The sequence below is a fragment of the Danio rerio genome, chromosome 15 (genome assembly GCF_049306965.1).
Source record: "Danio rerio strain Tuebingen ecotype United States chromosome 15, GRCz12tu, whole genome shotgun sequence".
Taxonomy (NCBI): domain Eukaryota; kingdom Metazoa; phylum Chordata; class Actinopteri; order Cypriniformes; family Danionidae; genus Danio; species Danio rerio.
This window is the reverse complement of record NC_133190.1, coordinates 43,630,001-43,656,695: the sequence shown is the minus strand read 5'-3', so window position 1 is coordinate 43,656,695 and position 26,695 is coordinate 43,630,001. Positions and strand designations below refer to the sequence as shown.

Here is a 26,695-nt window from a genome sequence, read left to right as displayed (position 1 = left end):
AAGGATGCTAGCATGTTTCTAACTATTACCTATTTAAAATGCCTTAACACTCTTGGAAAAAAAAAAAGTTTTAGGGGGTTTGACTACTTCCAGGTTAGTCTTAGCTGGTCAGGCTGGTCGACCTGATGGAATTACCAGCTAAATCCAGCTTGACCAGCTTTGCCAGGGTGGGAGACCAGCCAAAATCAGATATGTTCTGGCCTTAACCAGCCAAAACCAACTAAAACCAGCCAGTCTAAACCTGTAAAACAAGCTTCGCCGGGTTGAGAGACCAGTCAAAACCAGATATGTTTAGCTAAAACCAACTAGGCCTTCAAATATTATAGTAAATACTACAGTGTTATTGATATATACTATGTAAAGTGTATTAAACTTGATATATTACAGTATTTACAACATTTTGTTTATAAATGCTGCGGCATAGTGAAGTTTTAACTTTAGTGAACTGATAAACTGTAATAAATACACTACAGTATTCATTTATATTACGGATTGTGTGTTATTACAGCAACTATGGAATTGCCACAGCAGGTTAGTTTAAGTACTATAGTATAGTTTAAAAATAGTATTTACTATAAATTACTATAGTAATTTTTTCATGTGTGGCCGCCAACAAGGAGGCTGGCCTATCTGCTTTTATTTGCTGTTTTATCAGCAAAGACCTTATGGGAAGTGGCTAAAACCCCTCTTAAAATAGCCTAGTTGACTAACTAAAACCAACCAACCAGCTTAAACTGGTTTAAGCATTTTTTTAAGCAGCAACATTATATGAATTATGCAAAAATAAATAAATAATACATGTAGTATATTTTTACTCATTAAACTACAAATAAATTCTAATTCTCAAAAATGTAATAGGGCATATCTCTGTGTTAAAAAGGGAGCACATGCTTCACTACAGATAACTCCAAACTCACCTCTCCAGGCTTTTTTTTTATCTTTTATGAAGTGTTTCACAGTTGTAAAAGCATTATCTTAATCTAAGACACATTGAGAATCTTTCAAATGAAATGAAACAGCATGAGAAATCTTATTAAAGGTTTTTATGAGTGTGTCTGTGAAAGATTTGGGCTGTTCCTGGATCTGTGTCATTTCAGATAAAGTCTTTGTGGGATTTAGGGGGAATGGTGGTCCTCACCGTTTCTCGATCCAGCTGCTTGTTGACTTTGATCTGTCCTGTGATTGGCTCAATGAAGAACTGGTTTTCTCGGTCTCCGCTGATGATGGAATACAGGATGTCACCATTGACGTAGCTGTCCACATCCTCCGCCATCACCTGAACAGACCGCACTATAATGCAGACCTCAGAGACATGAAGTAAGACTTAATAATGTCACGACTGCTCACCTTGACCACAGTGTCTCCTATGTTTGCATCCTCGCTAATGGACACGCTGTAGGCGTCACGGCTGAATATGGGGGCGTTGTCATTGACGTCTGTCAGGTTGATGTTCACCATGGTAACAGCGCTAAGCGGAGGAGTCCCCCCATCCGTGGCCTCCACCGTCAGGAAATAATCCTTGCAGGACTCGAAGTCCAGCGCTCGAGATACAGAGATGGCACCTGTACACAGCACAATGGTAAAAATGGTCAACCTTAAAGTACACATGAAATCAAAACTAACCATATTGGTTTTGTTAGCTCACATGTCTAGTTTTGTGGTGAACATTTCATCTGTGCATGTCATAAAGAAAACTAAAGTTTGCCTTCGTATTCAAAAATGGAAATCTGAAAATGCCCTTCCTGTTTGTTTTCAGTTAAATTCTCAGATTATGTCAGTCTGAGGTATTGGGTGTGGCTTACATACTTAACCACGCCCCTCCAATTGACAGTTTTGACAGCGCTCAGTTATAATAACTCTTCTAAGCCCATTTTCAGACCTTTCTAAATTAAATCCCTACTTTACTAGAACCAATCAGCATGCAGTAGAAAAAACAAGCCACGCCCACTGTTTTCTAATATTCTATTTCTCTAGAAACTGCGTCACAAAAAACAAAACAAAACAAAAAAAAGCTTCTGGTTCATGTAGACCAGTGGTGCTCAACCATGTTCCTGGAGATCGACCTGCAAAGTTCAGCTCCAACCCTGATCAAACACACCTGAACCAATTAATTAGGACCTGAACAGCACTTGATAATTACAGGCAGGTGTGTTTGATATGTGTTGCAACTGAAATCTGCAAGAAGGTCGATCTCCAGGAACAGAGTTGGTCACGCCTGATGTAGACTGTAAGGTAATCTATAAGATATATTTTATTCAAGTAAGTATTACAAATATAATAAGGCAGCAAAATGTTAAATTTATGGCATTATATTATACAGTAGGTATTCTAGGTAAGCATTTAAAGATTTAAGTGTTCAGCTAGGCACATTCAAATTATTTATATGATCATTTCTATTATCTGAATTTATTTTTTTCTGGCCATAAGCAGCATGAAAAAAAAAAATCACACTGAAAGATTAAATTGGCTAAAAACAGATGTGGCCATCTATTTACTGCATTTTAAAAGTGTAAGGCAACTTGCTGCAGAGATTTTTTGAGTTGACTCAACTTTAACACAATAACTGCATTTGACTCATTTTAAGTTGAGTCGACTAAAAAAGCTGTGCAGCAAGTTGCCTCACAATTCTCAATCGAGTTAACTTTTTTTTTTCTTGTTTACAGTGTGCCATGGTATTTATTTGGCAATAGGTGGAGAGTATCAGTTGGGATACTGACATTTTTCTTTGTGTTTAGCAGAAGAACTATTGGCTGGACTATCCCTTTCATTTAACTTCAATGTTTTCTTTTGTCATTAAAGTTGAATTAAAGCATACACATCTAGAATTTCTATGCTAAGTTGCTTTGACACAATCTAAATTGCTTGTTAAGGGATGACAAGTTGGTAACGTATGTAATACTGTTTCCGGGTCCAAGCTGCCACTCATTTGAGTTGAGAAATTATTTGTTTATGATCACATTTAATTTATATCACACATTAAAGTTAATTTTATATAAAGTCATAATGTACACAACAATCTCTGGGCTTGTTGCATCACAAAAACAAAAATTTTTACAATTTATAAAAAAATGAATGGCTTTCGGATAATAGGCATGGGCATAAATATTGCGATCGCGATTTTCGAAAATATTAAATCACTTTGTAAACGTTTTTAATTACCACTGAGTCTCTCCATACAGTTGAATAGATCGCTTGGACCCGGAAGCCGCTTCGGGTGACGTCACACTTAACAAGTGGATTAGGTTTACTAGGCAGAATTAAATGTTCGATTTGAACCTCTTTGGTTATTTTAAGCATCTATCCACCCTCTTTTTACATCATCAATCACATTTATGTCATTATTCAATCATTAAAAACAAAGCCATATTGTTTCCATATTTAGATAATATTCAATATAAGAAATATCACCTCCATTTACCCACAATAATAAAAAAAAACATTAAATGAAAGAAAGATTATTTAGAAAATTAAATACTATACCCCTGAATCATCAGTTATTATTTCAACTTTACCTTAGCTATACAACAATGAAAACAAAACCTACAATTAAAAACATCAAAAATACATAATCATACACAGTCATTCATTTTTAGATTGTACATTTGAAATTCTATATTTAAACTACAGCACTGGGGAACTGTTTTGCACTTGGTTTTGCACATTGTGTTTGTATAAGAAAAAACAAATATTAAACACAGTACAAGTTTTCTTTCTCAAAATGTATAACTTTACATACTGTTTAGTACACTGTTAAACTCAAAAAGCTCAGGTAACTCAAACCATTTAAGGAAACCGATTGCAACAATCCATTTAAGTTTAAAAACTAATCCTAATGAGTACTGTGAACTTAATCCATTTGAGTAAACGAAGCAATTTGAGAACAGTAAAACCCGATAAATGAAGAGAACTCAAATCAACTAAGTACTGTAAAACCCAATAAGTAAAGGCAACTCAAACCGTTTGAGGAAACTGATTGCTACAAACCATTTGAGTAAAAAAAAATCTATATGAGTACTGTGAACTTACTTCATTTAAGTTGTAGTAATGAGTTATTGAATTAATCCATTACCTTCAAGACTGAGTTGAGAACTCTTTTCAAATGAGTTGCATTTACTTTTAGTCAATTTTTAAGTTAACAACACTCATTTCATTTGATACAGTTGACTGTTGGGTTTTATATATGAAACCTTTTAGATGGACTAAAGTAAAGCTCAAATCTTTCCAATGATACCTATTTTTGTTTATAGCTCACTGGGGTCAATAACTGTAACTTTAAATTAAGGTAGGTGTAAATCTCCAAAAGTGAGTGCTGGCTAACAGGTTAATCCCACTCATTAATCCCACCTGGGGCAAGCGATTGGAGTTTATGATGTGTATTTGTATTCATATTTTTATGCATAAACAAAATTTTGTAGAGCAAGCAGTCTGACTGTTTTTTTGTGTCCAATTGTTCTTTCTATTAATTCCATAGGCAAATTACTCATAAATCCTGAAACTTTGCAGAAAAGAGCACACTTTAGCATTAGAATAAGCTAAACAGAACACATACAGGAATGGACCCTTTTCACAAGACTGTTATGATGTGTTTAACAGTCATCATCATTTAATATTTAGATTTTTTTAAATGTTTGCATATTTATATTTATTTATGTACGCATTATATCATCTTTGCATCACATAAAAATAATTACCACTTATGCGAGGTGTTTGTAATGCAGCGTCTATGGGCGGGAGAGTAAATTTGACTTATTGTCTCTTCTGGCTGCCGTTATCAGCCTTAGGGATTGTAAAAAAAATTATTAGTTGTACCCTTCCATTCACTGCGCTCTGTTTACCTAACTATGACGACTTCCGCTACTGATAATCCTGGAAATGTAATAAAGAGTCTATTAATGTCTTGTTAGACATCTCACCTGTGTTGACGTTAATTGTGAAATGACCCTGTTGGTTTCCTGATCTGATATTGTAGTAAATATCAGCATTGGTGCCGATATCTTTACTGGCGGCATACACCTGGACTACTTCTGTACCGACCGCAACGTCTTCTGGAAGTGTGGCCAGATAGTCTCTCCGCTCAAACACCGGCGGGTTGTCATTAATGTCCAGAACTGTGATGGTGATGTTTGCAAGGGACGAGAGCCGGACAGGAACACCTTGATCTGATGCTCGGACCACTATATGATATGAAGACTGAATCTCACGGTCCAACAAACGCTCCAGAACCACAATCCCAGAGGATTTATCGATGGAGAAGAATCCATCGGCCGAATCCACCAGGGAATAAACCACTTTACGGTTAACACCTGCAACACAAAATATGCCAGTATTAATATCCATAAACTACACTGAAAGGATTCAGTATTTAGAGTTTACCACTATAAAAGGTAATACTGTAATACATTTGATAAGAAGAAATATTTGTATTGCTTAACTGAATAAATAAATACATTATTGTGTGTATGTGTGGTTAAATGTATATTATAAGTGCTATTATATTATATTATATTATATTATATTATATTATATTATATTATATTATATTATATTATATTATATTATTTTATATTATATTATATTATAATATATTATATTATATACATTACATTATATTATTATATTATTTTTATATTATATATTATATAAATTATTATATTATATTATATTATAATACTTTATATATATTTTAATATATTATATTATTATTATTATTATTATTATATTATTATTATATAATATATATGTATATGATTATATGTATAAGATAAATTACTGTATATATACAGTAATTAGATTTAAAATCTCATTACTATATTGTCTCGTATAGTTTTGTTTATATATGTGTGTATCATGTATACATAATATATATATATATATATATATATATATATATATATATATATATATATATATATATATATATATATATATATATATATATATATATATATATATATATATATATATATATAACACACATTTATTATGTCAAAACAAACATTTATTTTGAATGTGATTAATCATGATTAATATATTTACAACACTTCTGTCTAGTTCTCGAATATGATTGGCAGCTTCTTCACTCTTGTGTATTATTTCGCTCACATAGACTGATCAATAAAAACACTACAGTTTGACAAATATTGCAGCTGTTGGACAACATAATGTACTTTTGAGGCTTTTTTTAAGTGAAAATTAGATTTTAACCAAGCAGTTTATGTATAAGGATAGTGCCTATTTTAAATATTTAGCACATCGACGTCCATCAACCTGTCATACTGAGCAGAGCAAAGACGTTCCGCCACAAGATGGCGACAGAGACCGCATAATAACCCCTTAGGGGAGAATAACAGCATTTGCACAGTGTAAGTTTCAAACTAGAGCTGAAGAAATCCTTACGGAACAGGTAAGTGACATTCTAAGTCAATCTCTCTCTTTTGCGTATTGTAGTGCTATATTTACACCATAGTAATCTGGTTGCTTTGGCTTTTTCAGGGTTAATTATTGTAAAATCCCATTTTCAGAGAAATCCTGGGAAATCTCTGTAGACTGATGGCATTTCATGTCGTTTAGCCTTATAATCTTAAAAATGTGAGCAAAATCATCTGTTTTGTCATCACTTTAGACATTACGCTAAAGAATCATTCAAATACTAGCTCTAAATTGACGTGTGTGATGTAGCAACGTTTTCTGCTGTTCTGACATCAGCAGCAATCAATGTGCAGCAATGTGTTATAATCAATCATGTGAATCAATGGTGGAAGAAAGTAGTTCCTCATACAAAAGAATTTTTGAGATTGTTTGATTTTCTTTTTCATACACACGATTATGCCGTCAAACTGTTGCATAAATGGCTGTATATCTTCACTAGTGGGACACTAAGGCACTCTGCCTGTGGCCTTGAGCCGATGCACACCTCCCACCAGTGCCGATATACAGCCATATTGCACTGCTATGTATGGTATATGGTATTAATGCACTGTCTAAAAATTTATATGTTAAAATCAAATTAATACAATTGACAGCAAAAATATTTGTTTTGAAATACTAGTCCTCAATTTTTTCTATTCATATTTCCCAAGTGATGTGCTTTCTGAAGAAAATCTTATCTTTTAGTTGGGCTGGAATACAAGCAGTAGCATTAAAACAAAATACAAAATTTATGCATAATTTTTTTAAAGCCATATTGTTGTTTTATGTACAGAAAAACACTTTGAATAAAATGAGGTAATATGGAAAACCATATATGAAAGTTTTTTTACAATGTTTTCTAGCTGAACAAAACTGCATATAAGCAGTTCAAAGTTAGTTCACTTTTTTTTTTTTTTTTTTTAACCAGAATCTATACACTTAAACCTTCCACTTCACCTGTCGTCAAAATGACATGCTCTTACCCAGATCAGGATCTATGGCTTGTATGCGGGTGAGCAGAGCTTTAGTGGCGGTGTTCTCGTAGACGCTGGTGGTGTAATGAGGCATGCTGAACATCGGCGGACTGTCATTCACGTCCAGGAGATCCACCACAACCTCAGCTTCACACCACAAACCCCCACCATCCGTCGCACGAGCAACCAGAGAGTATCGAGACACCTTTTCACGGTCCAGTGCCACAGCTGTCTTCAGCTCGCCTGCAGAGAAAAACACATTTCAGCAAACAGCAACAATACTCTTTAGGCTTTTAGTTCTGTTGAACAATAAAGAAGATATTTTGAAGAATGTTAAAATCTGAAACCATTGACATCCATAGTAGGAAAAACAAATATGTATGTTACAGGTATAATTCACCAAAAATGAAAATGCTGTCATCATTTACTAAGGCTTCACTTGTTCCAGAACAGTTTGAATTTTTTTAAGTTCGGTTAAAAACCAAAAACGATATTTTGAAGAATGTTAAAAACCTGTAACCATTGACATCCATAGTAGAAAAAACAAATGCATGTTACATGTATAGTTCACCAACAAATGAAAATACTGTCATCATTTACTAAGCCTTTACTTGTTCTCGACCAGTTTGAGTTTTTTTTACATTTTTTTTAAAGTTCTGTTGAACACTGAAAATTATATTTTGAAGAAAGTTAAAAACCTGTAACCATTGACATCCATAGTAGGAAAAACAAATATGTATGTTAAAAGGATAGTTCACCCTAAAATGAAAATTCTGTCATTGTTTACTAGCCCTTTACTTATTGCATACCAGTTTGAGTTTGTTTTTTATTAAGTTGAAAACAAAAGAAGTTAGTTTAAAGAATTTTGAAAACCTGTAACCATTGACATCCATAGTAGGAAAAACAAATATGTATATTAAAGGGATAGTTCACCCAAAAATAAAAATTTTGTCAACGTTTATGTAACAGGTATGAAAATTATAATTCGCTTTAAGTATAGAATTACACAAAATATGTGTTTTATCTAATGTGTTAGTAAGTATACCTGAGGTGTTTGTTAGTGTGTGTCTTCTCCTTTAAATTTCTAAGGGAGCTCACGCTGTTTAATTTCCTGTTTTGCGCCCCGCCTCTTCCCTTTCTGCACTGACTATGCATGGGAGAGGTGGGTGTCTGCTAAGCTCCAATTAATCTTTAATCATCTTTACTTTATAAATAACTTTTATAGCTAGTTTTCATGTTTAAATAATATTTATACCTTTATTTTCACATATATTTCATTATTTTTGTGTTATCACTTAAATTGAGGTTTTGATTAACTTTAGCCTAACTGAAGCATGTGAATGCTAAATGCATTGCACTTTACTTTTAACAGAAAAGCTGTAAAGGGCGAAGACACACTGTAAAAGCTGTGCTTTTTGATTTATTCTCAGGTATGTTTTGTCACTTTGTTAATATTGTTTGGAGTTTTATTCTATCTTTCTCTCCATCTCTTCCCTTTCTGCACTGACTATGCATGGGAGAGAAAAGCTGTAAAGGGCGAAGACACACTGTAAAAGCTGTGCTTTTTGATTTATTCTCAGTGAGTAAAGAGCCGTCACAACTGCAGATCTCCGACTGGTTATTCCTTAATAAAGCAAAGAAAACACAACGCAGAACCGGTTACACGTGGTGCCCGTGACCATTCCGGATCATCTGATCAGCTCTTCGCAGATCGCCGTGGTTGAGTGACGACTCCGCATCGCCGATCCACTCCGGGTTTTTCCTTCACCGCCATTGCTCGCAGCAGCTCCGCGCTCGCGATAAGGAGATCGCGCGCACGCGCGCGTGTGTGTGTGTGGAACAGCGTTTGACATCGCGGGGCAGACTGTTTCGTCAGAGACGCGCTAAACTGGCTGATCGTCGTTCATCGTTGCCTTTTAATCGCGATTGACTGTGTGAGGACTGCGTGGGACGCTTGAGTGACCTCAGTGCATCATATCCTTTATCCTTGCAGAAACAAATTATTGAATGTTACTGTTTTAAATCAGCAATGTGTCTGACTGACTTTGAATGAGGAAATATTATACTCTTGTGACAGAGCTTTTTTCCCTTTGAACACTTTTTCCATCTTAACGTTTGATTGAGTGAGTTTGATATCAAATTTGACCATCTTTTATGGTAAATTTTGCGGTAAATCTATTTTGTAGCGTTTCAATTTGTGATAATTCTTAATGTTTTATGTGTTTGCATTTTACAATTGAAACATGTTTGGGGATAATGACAGAGACGATTTTAGTCCAGTGAAGCCATCAAATGTGACCTTTCCAATGGGCAGGGGTGGTGGGCTTGTCAATTTTCATGATGAGAAGGTATCTGAAATAAACCCTCGTTGTTATGGGAGAGGGAGGGGGTTAGCTAATATGAGTTTGGGCGGTATGCATACTATTGATTCAGCAATTGGTGCTTCAGCAGGCCCAACAGCTAGCTCCACCCCTATCACACGCCCAGATGCTGAACGTGCTATTTCCCCTGAGTCTTTAGGTAGTATAATTTCAGATTTGGCTCAGAAAATAGGTGAAAGTATTTCAGCTAGCCTTAATCTTGTGCACCAGCCCAGCCCAGTGCAGCCTAATCGTCTTCTGTCAGAACAACCCAGTCAGAGCATTGATGCTTCCACCCTAAAAGTTATAGTTCAGAAAGACACTGCACCTCCACCATTCTTCAGAGGCGATAAAAGTGATTCGTTTACCATCCATGAGTGGGAAGATATGATGAGCAGCTATTTAAACAGAATGGAGTGCAAAACACAGTCAGAAGTTCGTGATCTCATTATGAGCAGACTAGCTGGCAGAGCGAGAGACGTTGTTAAGGTGTCCCTGCGAAGCCGCCCTGAACTGAGTGCCAGTAAACTTCAAAGTGCAGTGTTTGACATATTAAAACACAACTTTAGTGAATTGGCTTACTCAAATATGCCCATGGCTGACTTTTATAATACTGTCCCAAGAGCGAACGAAGGTCCCATGGATTACTGGATACGCCTTAACAAGGCCATAGATGTTGCTGATGAGTGCTTGCATAGACGTAATAAGAGCATTGAGGATCCTGCTGCTGAAGCTGTCATGATGTTCATTTCACATTGTCCAGACCCAACTCTTGCTCTGTCTTTTCAGTTCAAACCGGCTGAGAAATGGACTGCCGCTGAAGTTCAGGAGCGTCTGGATAATCATCAGAGAGATTTGAAACGAGTTTCATCCAGAGCGAATCACAAATTGTCTCTGTCTGCTTGTAGCCAGTGCACTGTTTCAACTAGCTATGATTGTGTGTCCAGTCCACCTCGTCAGCCTGCACCCACACCTGCTCAGTCTCTTCCCCCTGTCTCTCTTAATCCCAAAGCTGTTCCATTCTCTCCCGACACCAGCTTTCAACACATGGTTGGCATGATGGATAGAGTCCTATCACTGTGTACTGCCTCTTTAACGTCACCCAGTCAGGTTCACGCAGGCAAAGCTGCAGACTTCAAGAACGACTTAAATCCCCCATGTAGAGTCTGTAAGTCAAAGGAACACACCACATACTTGCATTGTAGACGTCACAGACTGTGTCGTCTCTGTTTCAGCCCTGGCCATTTTAAAAGCGACTGCCCTAAATCTGCCTACCCTGTGACTCCCTCAGATACTGCCCAGTTAAACTAACCAGCCCATGTGACGAGAGGGGCAACATGGGCAAATTTAATGTAAACTCCCTCACAGATCCAGCAGATGCGCAAAATGTTTTCATGAATTGCTGCAAGTTATTACCAGAAGACAAAACCGTTTTATATGTGGGGTCACAGAGAGTGAATGGAGCGAGTGAGTTGTTTTATGCTCCTGTTACAGTTGGTGGCCAGCACATATTGAAGGGGTTATTGGACTCTGGTAGTATGTCTTGCACGCTCAGTGAAGAGGGTGAGGCCAAGCTGCAAGCTAGTGGTCTCCTTCCACATCAAGAGATTCCCAAGAATGTTGTTCTGGTTGGATGTGGTGGACTAACAACGCAGCCAAAGTGCATGTATGATTTGGAAGTTGTCATCTATGGATTTAAGTTTGTCGTCCCAACTCTTGTGGTGCCTGGACAAAAAGACGAGTTCATAATTGGAAGCAATGTTATTAAATGTATACTGCAGAAGATGAAATCGAGTGAAGACTACTGGAAACTTGCCTCCTGTGATAATAGAGATCCTGAATGTGAGCAATTGCTTGAACTTCTTACCTGTATCTCCCGCTGGTGTGGCCCCAAACAGCCTGACAAGCTGGGAACTGTGAAGCTCTGTCAAGCAGTTACTCTTCTTCCCAGACGCGAGTATCTGGTCTGGGGTAAAATGCCAGCTAATGTCCCTGTTTCTCCAGGAAGCACTGTAATTGTTGAGCCAACCACTGCACGCTCAGCCCCTAAGAACATTCTGGTTGGGCGAGTAATAACACCCATGTGGGGTGATCGATGGGTGCCAATGAAAATACTTAACCCTAATCCAACACCAGTGACACTTCGTCGCAACTCTAAACTTGCCGACGTTTCCTCCTGTCTGGCGGTAGAAGATCTCACTGTCACACAGGGATTGAGTAAAACTTCTTGTAACGTTCCCAATTCATTTCCCGCTGAAAATGTCCCATCCCCTGATGTGGTGCAGATGTTGAAAGATTATGGTCTGGGGGACATTAACATTGATGCATGTGATGTTTCTATGTCATGGAAGAGAAAACTCGCAGCTCTCCTGGTGTCATATCATGATGTTTTCTCCAAAGATAAGTTGGATTGTGGAGAAGCAAAGGATTTTGTGCACAGGATTCATCTCTTTGATGAGCGCCCATTCCGTCTCCCCTATCGCCGCGTCCCTCCTGCGCACTATCAAAAACTGAGAGAGGTGTTGTCAGAGATGGAGGAAAAAGGGATAATCAGCAAGTCTGTCAGTGATTATGCGTCACCTTTAGTCATGGTCTGGAAAAAAGACGGTAATCTGAGGGTTTGCACGGATTTTCGCTGGCTCAATGCTAAAACTGTCAAAGATGCCCACCCTTTACCACATCAATCAGATTGTCTCGCTGCCCTAGGGGGTAATGCCTTCTTCAGCACCATGGATTTGACTTCAGGGTTTTACAACATCCCACTCCATGACTCTGACCGGCGATACACTGCCTTCACTACTCCCATGGGGCTGTACGAGTATAATCGTCTCCCACAGGGCCTTTGCAATAGCCCTGCGTCTTTTATGCGCATGATGCTCAGTGTTTTTGGTGACCTCAACTTTACCAGTCTGCTCTGTTACCTGGACGATTTGTTAGTCTTTGCTCCATCTGAATCAGAGGCACTAAATCGCCTGGAGATCGTGTTTTCTCGATTGAGATCCAGCAACCTGAAGCTAGCTCCTAAAAAGTGTCACTTTCTGAGAAAGTCTGTAAAGTTTCTGGGACATGTGATTGATAGTACTGGTGTTTCTGTTGATGAAGAGAAAGTGAAAGTAATCTCTGCTTTTCAAAAAGAGGATTTAATGAAGGATGACAGAGTCACACCATTACAAAAGAAAATCAGATCATTTCTTGGTATGGTCCTGTATTATCAAGCCTTCATCCCAAATTGTTCACGGATCGCCAGGCCCTTATTCAATTTGACCACAGGCCAAAAACGTTCTGCGAAAAATGCAGGTGGCGGTAGGAGAGCAGGCACTTTTCGGGAGTTGACACCTCAGGACTGGACCCCAGACTGTGATTCGGCCTTTAGTGAATTAAAGACGGCCCTTGTTGACAGTGTGGTGCTGGCTCATCCAGATTTCGAACGTCCCTTCTTACTCTGTACTGACGCTTCGTTGGAAGGCTTAGGAGCTGTGCTCTCTCAAGTTCCTGTTGGTGAGGACAAGGCGAGACCGATAGCGTTCGCTAGCAAGGCTCTGAGTCGCAGCCAGACAAAATATCCTGCACACAGATTGGAATTCTTGGCTCTGAAGTGGGCGGTGTGTGACAAGTTCAGTCACTGGCTGAAAGGCCATGAGTTTACAGTGTGGACGGATAACAATCCACTGACATACATCATGACCAAGCCAAAACTGGATGCATGTGAGCAGCGCTGGGTCTCGAAACTCGCTCCATATTCATTTGAGATCAAGTATGTTCCTGGGAAGCTTAACGTTGTGGCAGATGCACTCAGTAGGGATCCGTTCACCAGGCCAGTGAGTCAGCGGCTTTTGTCAGAGCCCTATTCAGATCTTTTGAGACATGTGCACAGTGTTGACGATGGAAATGTTCAAGAAGTGTTCAGACTTACCTGTCAACCGCAATCAGTGGAATCAGGTCCTGTTTTTGGGCTGGATACATCAATGTCCGCTGATGACGTGTCTTCCATTCTGTCCTCCTGCGATGAATGGGAAACAGTTACTGAATGTAGAGCAGCATCAATTGCAGAACATCTTGACTCTTTGATCAACAGTGATGAAGTGTTTCATTCCCTTTCTCTTGCTGACTTGCAAGACCATCAGCACAAAGACCCTGTCATTGCTAGAGTGTGTTATTACATCGACAGAAAGCGCAGACCATCAAGACGTGAACGAGCTAATGAACACCTGTATGTGTTACGGATCCTTAAGCAGTGGGACAAACTTTCAGTGCTTAATGGAATCTTGTACAGAGCAATTAAAGACCCGCTCACGAAACATAAGAGGTTTCAGTTCATCTTACCTGAATCTTTGAAAAGTCAAGCTCTTTCTGGCCTTCACGACCTGGCTGGTCATCAAGGGCAACCACGCACTTTGGCATTGGCACGTCAGAGGTTTTTCTGGCTTGATATGGAGCGTGATGTGCGGGATTATGTGAAGAAGTGTCCCAGGTGCGTCTTTAGCAAAACTCCTGAGCCTGCTGCGAGAGCCACTTTGGAGAGTATTAAAACCACAGCCCCATTGGAGCTCGTTTGCATTGACTTCTGGTCTGCTGAGGACCGACACAATAAATCTGTGGATGTTTTGGTGATCACAGATCACTTCACGAAACTAGCACATGCTTTTCCATGTCAGGACCAGACAGCAAAAACAGTAGCCAAGAGACTGTGGGATAGCTTCTTCTGTGTTTATGGATTTCCCCAACGCATCCATTCTGATCAAGGTGCTTCATTTGAGAGTGAATTGATGGCTGAGCTTCTTGCGCTGGCAGGTATCGACAAGTCTAGAACCACTCCTTACCACCCAATGGGGAATGGTGGTACTGAGCGATTTAACAGAACACTAGGTAACATGCTGAGGTCTCTTCCACCTAGACCTAAGCAGAAATGGCCGCAGATGGTACAGACCATGACATTTGTGTACAATTGCACAGTGCACGAAACAACGGGGTTTGCCCCTTTTTACTTGATGTTTGGCAGAGTGCCACGGCTGCCAGTGGACCTAATGTTTCAGAGTGTTCTGCGAGATGACTCCATCTGTGATTACGACCAGTACGTTCAGTCGCTCATCAGTGACCTTCAGACTGCTATGTCGGTAGCACAGACAAATTCAGCTCACAAACAAAGACACCAGTCCAGTCAATACAACAAAAGAGCAAAAGGCCTACCTCTTGCCATTGGTGACCAAGTGCTTGTAGCCAACAAGGGATGTAGGGGGAAACGAAAACTTGCTGACAAATGGGAACCTGTTGTGTACACTGTTGTTGCTGCAAAACCATCCATACATGTCTATAAGATCAGTGACAGAGCTGGTATTGAGCGTACAGTGCATCGCAATCTACTTTTGCAAGTGAACTTTCTCCCCTTGCCTAATACAGACTCTGATGGTCCTGGTCTGGAGGTTGCTGGATCACTTACCTGCAGTGTCGCTCCACAGTCAGACTTAACAGGCTCTGATGGTCTAACTGCCCGAACAAACAGTGATATTTGCTCTGATGTTGAAGAGATTGAGCCTGCTGAGGACACAGATGAGGGACTGAATGAGGCTACGGGCCTCTCACAAGTTGACTGCATGTCCAATGTCTCCAATGCTGCTACATGCAATGATGACCGCACTAGTTCATGGGTGCATTCTCAGTTGCCTAGCCAACAGGTGCCAAATTCACCTCTTCCAGTGCCTGTGGCCGATGACTGCACTGTGGCTGGTGCTGGTGCAACCCTGTCTCCCCCACAGTCTCTCCCTGATTGTGTCTTACCTGTTGTACAGAATCCTGTAGTAGATCCAAATGCAGCTGATCATTACTCTACCAGGTTTGGGAGGATTATTAAACCAGTGTGTAGACTTATTGAATCAATGGTTCAAATTGAAACCCTGTTGAGTTCAGATTCTGGGTCTGCAGTTATTCATGTCTGAATTTAAATTTCAGCCCCAAATTCCTGAAGGTTTTGGAATTGAGTGTTTTTCTCCTATCTTTCTGATATCTTTCTTTAACGGACTGTGGTATAAGTTTACAAGGTGTAATGGGCACCTTGATAATGTCTATAAAATGTGCTGAAATTTGGCCAATTTCTAAACATTTTTATCCTTTTATAGGGTAGCTTTTAATGCTGTCTGTCTTCACATATTTTTGGTGTGTGGACCAAGTAATTCTTATGACCAGTGTACAGAGTTTTTCATGTTTTCTCAGAATTTTGTGTAATTCTAGGGGGGTGAGTGTAACAGGTATGAAAATTATAATTCGCTTTAAGTATAGAATTACACAAAATATGTGTTTTATCTAATGTGTTAGTAAGTATACCTGAGGTGTTTGTTAGTGTGTGTCTTCTCCTTTAAATTTCTAAGGGAGCTCACGCTGTTTAATTTCCTGTTTTGCGCCCCGCCTCTTCCCTTTCTGCACTGACTATGCATGGGAGAGGTGGGTGTCTGCTAAGCTCCAATTAATCTTTAATCATCTTTACTTTATAAATAACTTTTATAGCTAGTTTTCATGTTTAAATAATATTTATACCTTTATTTTCACATATATTTCATTATTTTTGTGTTATCACTTAAATTGAGGTTTTGATTAACTTTAGCCTAACTGAAGCATGTGAATGCTAAATGCATTGCACTTTACTTTTAACAGAAAAGCTGTAAAGGGCGAAGACACACTGTAAAAGCTGTGCTTTTTGATTTATTCTCAGGTATGTTTTGTCACTTTGTTAATATTGTTTGGAGTTTTATTCTATCTTTCTCTCCATCTCTTCCCTTTCTGCACTGACTATGCATGGGAGAGAAAAGCTGTAAAGGGCGAAGACACACTGTAAAAGCTGTGCTTTTTGATTTATTCTCAGTGAGTAAAGAGCCGTCACAACTGCAGATCTCCGACTGGTTATTCCTTAATAAAGCAAAGAAAACACAACGCAGAACCGGTTACATTTACTCACCCGTTACTTGTTCCTGTTTGAGTGTTTTCCTCTGTCGAACACAAAAGACATTTTGAAAGAAATCTGCAAACCTGTAACCATTGACTTCCACAGTATTATGTTTTTCCTACCATGGAAATCAAAGGTTTGAGGTTTTCAGCTTTCTTCAAAACATCTTCTTGTTTGCTGAACCGAATGAAGAAGCTTAAAGGTTTGGAATTACTTGAGGGAAAGTAAATTTTCATTTTTGGTTGAAATGTCACTTAAATGGTTACATGTTTCCAACATTCATTAAAATATCTTCCATGTTCATCAGAAAAAAGAAAAACAAAAAAAAAAAACACTTGAACTAGTATGGATCAGCCTAAGGTAAGGAGATAGTTTTAAACACTGGCTGGATTTGCTCAATTGTTTTTCGATCATTTTTGATCCAAAAATAAAAAGAAGTTTCCATAAATGGATTTACAAAATCAGTCTGAGTTCACCAAAGTACCTTCTAGTGTTCAGAGTTCTTAAAAAACCTTAGTTTGTTAGCGTGAAGCACTTATATTGCAAGCACTTTATATAGCACAATAATCTAAAGAACATTTGTCCACTGCAAAAACAAATAAATATTGAAAAGGTACCGTGAATGTTAACCTTTATTTTTAAGGCTTTATTTATTTATTTTTTTTGCATTTTTTTTATTCTGTGTTTGATGTAATCTCAAATTAATCATGAAGACAGGTAGGGATATCATAGAGTAGCTCCTCCCCTTCATGCAAAATGTTTTTTTCACAGCACTGCCAGTCAGAGTGCTTGAGCTATGAAAAGTAAATGACAAGTATCTTGCAAGGGGCGGGACAAGTCAGATACTAGAGAGCATTTGATTGGTCAGATCATTAGATGACAGACTAGGTGTCAGTATTAGGTGACATCCAAACAAAAACATTGATTTATTTAGGCGGAGCAACAAACTGCAAGCTTTGAATTTTGTCACTGTTTGGTGCACACTAGCTTATAGATAACCTTAAGACTAAAATGCTCATACTAATTATTGAACGATACTGCAATTTCAGGGGCAGATACGTACAAAAACAACTCTCAAACCTGTGTGTGGATGAATGAAGAAGTCTTCTGCTCCAGAACCGAACAAGGAGAACTGGATTTGTGCGTTTGAGCCTGTGTCAGCATCTGTGGCTTTGACTCTGAGGATTTGCTTATTCAGAGGAACGTCTTCAGACACGGACACTGAATACAAGGCCTGCAGACACAAACACACTCATTACAGAGCTCCTTCCAGCATTAATTAGCCCATATTAGACTTGCAAACTTGCAAAAGCATCATGCCCAGACTTGACATCAGTTAACACCTAATTGGAACATGTCTAGTCAAAATATGCACATTCACATATTTAAATAGATTTGTTACAATTTGTTTAGGCCTTCAATCAGTCATTTATTACAAAGCGGCTGCATCCCGCTCTCCCTCATGATGCTAATATGGAAGTAACTGAAACTAACACTCGGCCTAACTCCATAACAGAGCAGATTTCTAATGACCTCAACAGAAAAAAGGTGTTTACAGCCCGCTACAAAGAAGGATTTTGGTTCATAAAGCTAATATTACCCTTCAAGACAACAGTAAGGGGGTGAATTCATTTAATTTATATTAAGTCTGCATAATTAAGGGGCGTGGCTACTTGAGTGACAGCTAGGTCTCGGTGGCTTTACCTCAGCTGATTCCGGCTGATTAGCCGCTGAACTCTGCATATACATTGTATTTTTGTTTTTTTATGTAGCTTATATACCATATGTATTTGTTTTAAGATAATTTAGCATTTATATTTTTTTTAGAACTTGAATGCACTCCAGAATCTGACAGATTGATTAGCTGTAGACTACACTGTAAAAAATAAACATTATTTTGCAGGTAAATGACTGTATTTTTGACAGAATTTTCCAAATTTTTCATTATACTGTGAAATACCTGTTGTTTTACCAACCCAGGCTCATTCTGAAAACATAGTCCCGGTGACTTTTCTGGAGAACACGAAATATGTCCTGGGAGGTACGTATTTTTGCAGTTTTTGCGAGAGGCTGCTGTGTCTATCTCTAATGTCACTTGCGAGTGCCGTTCACGCCCGCGCTGTTCTCAAGTGAACCCACCAGAGCCCACTGATGACCGACTGAATGATCAGCCCCCTTCACACATACAGACCTTTCCGGAAAATTACCGGCAATTTTCCGGAAAGGTTGTATGTGTGAACAGGCCCTTTTTAAAAATACCAGTAAATTCGTTCTGGCTATTTTCAGGAAAGAAAAGTTGTAACATTACTGGCAATTTGCCGGAATGCTGCACTGTGTGAATGCAGAAGGAAGATTGCCGGAAAGAGCGCGTCCACGTCTAGAACGTGCTGACGTGAGACACCTGCTTTAGCCAATCAGAACAGTCATGCGAAAGTGTTTCTCTATGTTTTCATTGGAGTTGCACTCAATACTGATCCATCCAAAGAGTTTGTAATGTAGTCAAATGTTTACAAACACAAGCGCAGCCGTTTAGAGGTCATTTCTGGTTAATGATGTCAGAATTTACCGGCATTTTGCGATGGATGTGTGAATGCTCTTTTCCGGAAAAATTCCGTAACGTCCTCGCCTGTGTGAACAGCGCTTTTTTGAATTCACCGGTAAAGTCGTTCCGGAAATTTTTCGGATATTTACCGGTATCACTGTGTGAAAGGGGCTAATGACTCGCTTACTACCATAAACCCAACCGACAGTTTACAAAAGCCGTCCAGAAAAAGAAAAGCTCTCGTCTGATTTTTAACACGTTTTCGGATTTTAACACATTCTCACTCTGTTGTTCACTCGTTTGTTTTATTTTTTGGATTCTGTTTTTGTCTTGTCTGATTTCTGAAACCGCTCTTTCCCGAACTCAAACCCGGTCTTCATAATGGTCAACTTCTCTCTGTCTCAAATCCGCCAACGTACACAACGAGCTAACTGGACAAACTGGTTGCAGTGGGAAAGGGTAAGCGCTCAGCAGGTAACCGCCCCGTAGCGTTCGCTTAAAAAAAATGAAATGCAGCCATATGTACCTTCGGCTACATAATTCGCAGTCTCCGGAATGTCCACGGGACTACGTTTCAGAATGAGCCTGTGTTGTGTTTTACAGATATGTTCTTTAATAAAAACTTCTAACATTAAATGTACAGTTATTGCTTGTACTTTGGTGTTGCTTTATTTTTCTGTATTGTTCTGTATTTTCAGAGAGTAACATGTAATTTTACGTTAATATTTACAGATTATTCCTGTGAAAATAGGGAAACAAAAATTCAGTAAAATTGTTTTTAGTGAAGATAGTAATCATATGAAGATTAATGTGAGGTTAATAATGTCAAATAATAGCCTATTGTTTGTAGGCTGCATATATTGCATGCACTGTAAACTATATAATGTTTATTTTACTACTCTAAAATTGTTGCTATACTAATTGTTATGATCACCAGTGATCTAGAGGCTACGGATCGCTGGAAAACTACACACACGCTACTTTAACAAACTATAACTCCCACCATGCACCTTGCACACACAGGTTCCTAATTCTGACTAATTATACACACAGTCAGAAGATTGTTATGGACTGATTTCAAATTATTATTTGTCTGTTTACAAACACACCCAAATCCAAAAGTGTCCACTTTCAGTGCTCTCCAAATCACGCGTACAAAAGCTGATCTGGGAACAGTGTCTTTATGACTAAAGGAGCTTGTCTGTCAGTTACACCGTTACATGCATTGACTGATTTAGAGGTTGCATAAAAACAGCGACGATGGAATGTTGTCATTTTAATATTAATTTCAAAGTGCTTTCAAGTCAAAGCAAAGCAAAAGTATTATTCTCTTGAACAGCTTTTGCAATTATATCACATTTGAAATGTTCCTGCACTACTTTCACTTTTCATAGAAAGATCAAGAATACAAGAAAAATACGGGAAAATACATAAACAGGATGATAGAGAGATAAAATACAGGAGAATCCCAGGGAGGGTTGACAGGTATGAACATCACAGGAAGAGTTGTCATCTCCAATGTGCTCTCTATTGGCCATCATAAGCAAGGCTGAACATTAGAATCAAACATTTTAAGATATACAGTAAAGTGTGTTTAATGCTATAGATACATCTAAAGGCTTGTACAAATCCGGGACGCTTTTCGTTTGCGTCGGTCGTCAGCGTTTTTCGAGACTTTTTTTTCCGGATTCAAACCCAAGCCATTTTCACTGTCTTCCAGCAGAAGAGTGTGCAAAATCAATCCTTGGCGTTATATGGCGCTACACATCTTTAAGCTTCTGAGAAAGTTCTTTGGTTAAAGTTACTGGCGATTCGAACAAGCATGGATGGTTTAAGTAGCAGCTTCAGCTCTAGCGATGAAGAAATGATTCTTGTTCACCAGTGCAATAAGCAGGTTCACACCTCTGGGTATCTTCTTTAATGTGCGCTTGCATTGACAGTTTTGCACTTGAATGCCTCCACTTCAGCAGCTCCATGCACGTGAACAAAAGTGCCATCTGATTTGTGGATAAGGTGCGTATTTTTTTATTTTTTTTTTAAATGACGCTTTTACGGCTGGCGTTTTTTGCGTTGGTGTGCACGATCACATTGGCGCCCTTTATTTAGTCACAAGGCATTAAATGTTGACAGAAAACGTGAGCAAAAAGTATCCCAGTGTGCACGGGCCTTAACCTCCTAGGGCTTAATGGCCACATACGTGGACAGCACATTTTTGCTCTTATGTCTTATGTTTTATATTTTGTTACAGACATACAGTGTTTTGCAGCAACTTTTTTGCAGCATATAAAAAGTCCCAAACAATATTTTTACTGTCCAAAATGGGGAAAAAAAAATTGTTTTTACTGATAGTCAAAACATGTTCAAAAAATATGTGTGTATGTGTTATTAATACAGTAAAAAAAACAGTCAGGAAAAAAAAAACTGCTGTGTTCAAGGCAGAAATAAAGAGTTTTTCATTCTATTACACAAAGGCAACTTTATTGTGTTTTCAAGAGTTCACACTTAGCTGATGATTAATTATAAAAGCTTGTTTGGCATGCTGTCCCGGGAGAGAGCCCTGAGCTCATGAGATCCTCGAGCCCAGGGCTCCCTCCCGTTGCAAGGCGGGAGGGGAGTTTGAGCTCAGGTAGATTTCGAGAACTCCCCTGCTGTAGCAAGTGATTGCTCTTGAAAATAACTACGTACTAGAAGCGTGTCTATGGTGCCAATTTGGATTGTTCAATTGACTTAATTGCATGTTTTTAGACGGTGGGAGGAAACCGGGGAACCCGGGGGAAACCCACGTGAGCACGGGGAGAAGTGCAAACTCCACACAGAAATGTCTGCTAGTTTGGTAAAGCCAGGAACCAGAGACATTCTTGCTGTGAGGCGACAGTGCTATGCACTGGGCCACCGTGTCACCTGTCTAAGAAGGAGGAGTAGGGGAGGAAGGGGGGACTCTTCAAAACGAAGATAGCAGTGGAATGAAACCCAGGGTATTTATAGTAGTTTAGGAGTCATCTGATTGGAGCGTAGTGAATTGGATAATGTCCCTAGTAGCAAAGAATTCTGGCCCAGATTTGGCAAAAAGCTGGCACAGCAGGCATTCATCCGGCACTGGCATACAGCATGTGGGCCAAACATGGCCCGGATTTGGCAGAGGTGGCACCGTTTTTAAGGCGGCACACAAGATTTGGGCCAGATGAAAAATGTAGTATTTGGCCCAGATTTAAAAAATTGATAAGTGGGCCATGTGAGTTTGGCCAGTCTTGACCCACATTTAAAATACACTAAAATAATTTTTGAGTAAAGAAAAAAAATTCTACCAATCAGGTCACTTTGAGAAAAAGCGTGCCCATAGTGTGCCTAAAGCGCATCACTCCATGAGTTTATCAATTTCATTGCAATCGTGACACACCGACCTATCTGGCCCAGTTCAGGCCCAGTAATGAGTTATTAACTTGGCTGAGACTTGGCCCAGATATGGTCTGTGTTTGGCCCTTGTCTGGAAGCCAGATTTGGTCCAGTCATGTACCGTAATTCACTGCGGCATGTGGGCCAAGCAAAACCTGATTGTGTGGGCCAGAGCTGGGCCAGAGAAATTTTGCTATGTGGGGTGGATCCAGCCGCTAGCAATCACAAGCACGTGATCCTCTCGAAATGTGTTTATACATAAACTTCACTTATGGAAATTAGGACCACAGGTCCATTTTTCTCTAGAAGTACATCATATCGAAAGATGACACTTTGTTTTTTTCTAATTAATAATAAAACAACTTGGGCCTTAAGATGTTAAGTGTCAGATATATTTCAGGAATGTTTGGCCATAAGAGTTCTACTGCAATTCAAAAACCGTCAAACTTCACATTTTAATTTGTGTATGCAAATTTGACAAACACACTCATTAGGGAGTTTTTATGTGATTGAAGCGCTCAATTCAGGTTGATTTGTGCTTTGTGATTTGAGTCGAGAGCTTTTTTCCGCCCTCATGATTTCGGCGACAAAAATGAAGAGTCAATTAAAACGCTTTTTAAACACAGAGGTCTGCGAGACTAATTATCAATCAAGGAACTAAAAGCTAATGAGCTGCCGACATAGACTGTGTTTTTAGACTTTTGAACATTCGATTGAAACATTTCGGCTATCATTCACTTATTCATTCATTCATTTTCCTTTCGGCTCAGTCCCTTTTTTAATCTGGGGTCGCCACAGCGGTATGAACCGCCATTTCGACAATCATAGTCACATTTAATTCATTCCTTTTCAGCACATAAAACAACAGATTTGATTGTTTTTAGCCATCATGAGCACATGACGTTCTTTTTTTCTGGCCATCTTACATTAGATAAATTCAAGTGCATTCAAGCATTTAATAATTGTCGGCCATTACAGGCATGCGTGAACATGAGTTGATTGATATTTTTCTTGGCTCTCAAAGACGAATGTTAATACCGTTGGCCATCCTAAAAGCACTCAGACGTTTACTTCTGTCAGTTTTGTTCATTAAAGTCACTTCTGAACATCTGATTTGAATGCTTCTGGCATATTAAATATGTTTGGCCGTTGTAAGCGCATTCAATGTGAGGATTTCTGGCAGTCACTGGCATTTCATATGGCAAAGTCTTAGCCAAAACAGAGGCATTTGTTGCTTTCATTTTTATGTTTTTGGGCTTGTACGATATTTATTGTTCAATTTGACTGTTTACTTCATATAAACATTTACTGTTTTGTGCGAATGGGGCAGCACGGTGTCTCAGTGGTTAGCACTGCCGCCTCACAGCAAGAAGGTCACTGGTTTGCATGTTCTCCCAGTGTTAGTGTGGGTTTCCTCCGGGTGCTCCGGTTTCCCCCACAGTCCAAACACATGCGCTTTAGGTGAATTGAATCAATTAATTGGTCGTAGTGTATGTGTGTGAATGTAAGTGTATGGGTGTTTCCCAGTACTGGGTTGCAGCTGGAAGGGCATCAGCTATGTAAAACATATGCTGAATAAGAGGGAGGTTCTGATAAATAAAGGAACTCAGATTTTGATAATAAAACTGATGCGCTTCAAATGCTCAAAAATGCTGGCAGGTCAGTTGGTTTTGATGCCCCTGCTAAACAGACTGACCTGGTTTTCTGCTTGACCTTATTTTAACAAGGTCATGTTTTATGCTCACAGATTATTTCCCCTGAACCTACTGGCTGCTCAAAGTGGTTCCAGAAATATTCCTGGCTTTGGCTTGCATTTGATTTAGCTTGAAACATGCTCAGAAAATGCTGTAACTTGAAAACAACAACAACAACAACTCTGACGATGCTTCTGTTTCCTAGAAAGAACGTTAAACATGTAAAGCCGGACACAAGCATTTCTATAAATGCTTGATAAAACTGACTCTGATTTTCAAATAAAAATATGGTCATTTAGGGCATTTATTTATTTCGTAATTAGACAACAGATGAATAAATACTCTAAACAAAAGGATTGTTTATTGTTTGATCATGTTAGTGATACATTAATTAACATTAACTAATGAACCACTATTTTAAACTATTACATCATTAATTTTTAGGGTACGCAGTACCAATATTTTAACTTCAGAAGAAGTTCTTTTTATTCTGATCATTGTTAATTATTCATTTTTAACCCACAGAGCATTGACTCTTTATACACACAACTTTGGATCAAGGTTACAATAGTTTTGGATTTTTCATTAGTTTTAGTTTCTATTTCGTTTTGACTGTTTGTTTTCAAATTCAGTTAGTTTGAATTAGTTTTAGAGGTAGATTTCTTAGTTTTTATTAGTTTCTATATTTTAAAAATGTCTTAGTTTTAGTTTAGTTTTTATTCGTTTCAGTATTAGTTTCAGTTTTTTTTCTAAATGAGAATATTTGTTAGGTGGAAGGTTCAAAATCAACAGGATAAATATCGTATAATAAAAACTCAGCCTCACATTTTTTAAAACACGTATTCAGAGAACACATGAACACAATCATCTACCACAACCATCTACCCATCCTCAAGTTAGACACACAGTAGTGATGGACAGGGCCGGATTAACCCATGGGCAGTATGGGCACAGGTTCAGGGGCCCATCCGCACTTAGATTTTGCCTACTTTTCATCACGAGAAAGACAAGTAGGAATCATTAATAAGTGTGTGTATTATGGAGGATTCCTAGAACTGGATTGGAGAGGTGTTATCCAAATAATGTGCATTATAAGTTTGTAGAAGTTATACACTAAAAATACCCTTAAATATAAATTTTAGTACTGCTTCAGTGAACTTGAACAAGTATAATAAAATCCATTAATTTCCCCTAGTTGTATTAGTATTTGTTTTTCAAAGTGTGCTTTAAATGCTTTAAAAATAAGTTAAATCTTTGTAGACTAGAAATATAGTGTATATCAATTATTTTAAAAATGTGGGCAATATATTATAAATTAATTTTATTTAACAAATATTATATTAATCTTATTTTTTAGTTCAACTATGGGATGCGGCTATAGGGGGCCTTTAAGACATTGTGCCCAGGAGCCTCTAAATAATTAATCTGGGCCAATGATCTGGCCAATGGCAGCAGGAGACACTGAGGTGCGAAAGGGTAAAAAAAAACACCAGCAGCGCGGCTTACATTTACTTTTAAAAGGCTTATAGTAAGATTATGTATTAAATACATTTACAAAAACGAAAACGATGGAGGTTTTTGCTATCATTTAAGTTAGTTTCAGTTAGTTTTGTATGCACACAATACAGTTTCAGTTAGTTCTAGTTTTTGAAAAACTCGTTTTTATTTTTTATTTCAGTTAACGACAATTATTTTACATTTTAGTTTTCGTTTTTTCGTAAGTTTTCGTTAACTATAATAATCTTGCTTTGGAAGTTAACAATGCATTAGTAAATGCTGAAGTATGATTAATAAATGCTGTGCAAGATTGTTTTTACTTACAGTGAAGAAAAACTTACAGTTTTTTTCAAAATAAAAGATTGATCAGACTCAGATAATAAATAAAATGTAAATAATTAATGATTCCATGTGCTGTGCAGTACCAATTGATAGACTAACCGGGGGTTGGGGACTACTCATTTACAGAGAAAAAAACACACACACACAAAAAAACACATAACAATTAATCATGAATCCAAAAATTTTTTTCCACTCAAAGCTTTTTTCACGGTTCAACACTTATTTTTATAACTAATAATCCCCTTGTAAGTGTAAATGTAATGCACCACAGTAACATCCAAAACTTTTTCCAAAAAATATTTTGTTCCTCCCATCCACTCATTAATGCAAGCTGCATAACGCCAACAGTTCAATTATAATCCTTTGGGTCTAAACTAACTTAGAGGGCCCCACTTACACATGCTGTAATAGCAGGTTAAATGTCAGACTCACCGGCTCACAGACAGGACTGTTATCATTAGTGTCCATGACCGTCACATCAACAGAAGCCGTGGAAACGTAGAGTCCATCAGTGGCGGTCACATTGATGAGGTATCGCTCCTGCTCCTCAC

At 38.3% G+C, this 26,695-nt stretch overlaps 1 protein-coding gene across 8 annotated transcripts in view; it reads right to left on the bottom strand.

Moving 5' to 3' along the window:
* fat3a (FAT atypical cadherin 3a) overlaps positions 1 to 26,695 on the bottom strand; it is a 523,435-nt gene that overhangs the window by 62,308 nt on the left and 434,432 nt on the right. For all 8 annotated transcript variants that reach the window (XM_073923188.1, XM_017350986.3, XM_073923189.1 and 5 more), the window contains 6 exons: positions 26,577 to 26,695; positions 17,757 to 17,910; positions 7,392 to 7,625; positions 4,914 to 5,303; positions 1,348 to 1,562; positions 1,139 to 1,276 (listed from right to left, as the gene is read on the bottom strand). The exon at positions 26,577 to 26,695 is cut by the window's right edge and continues 78 nt beyond it. In XM_073923188.1, the coding sequence (XP_073779289.1) occupies positions 1,139 to 1,276; positions 1,348 to 1,562; positions 4,914 to 5,303; positions 7,392 to 7,625; positions 17,757 to 17,910; positions 26,577 to 26,695 (1,250 nt within the window). The remainder of the gene's footprint in view (positions 1 to 1,138; positions 1,277 to 1,347; positions 1,563 to 4,913; positions 5,304 to 7,391; positions 7,626 to 17,756; positions 17,911 to 26,576) is intronic.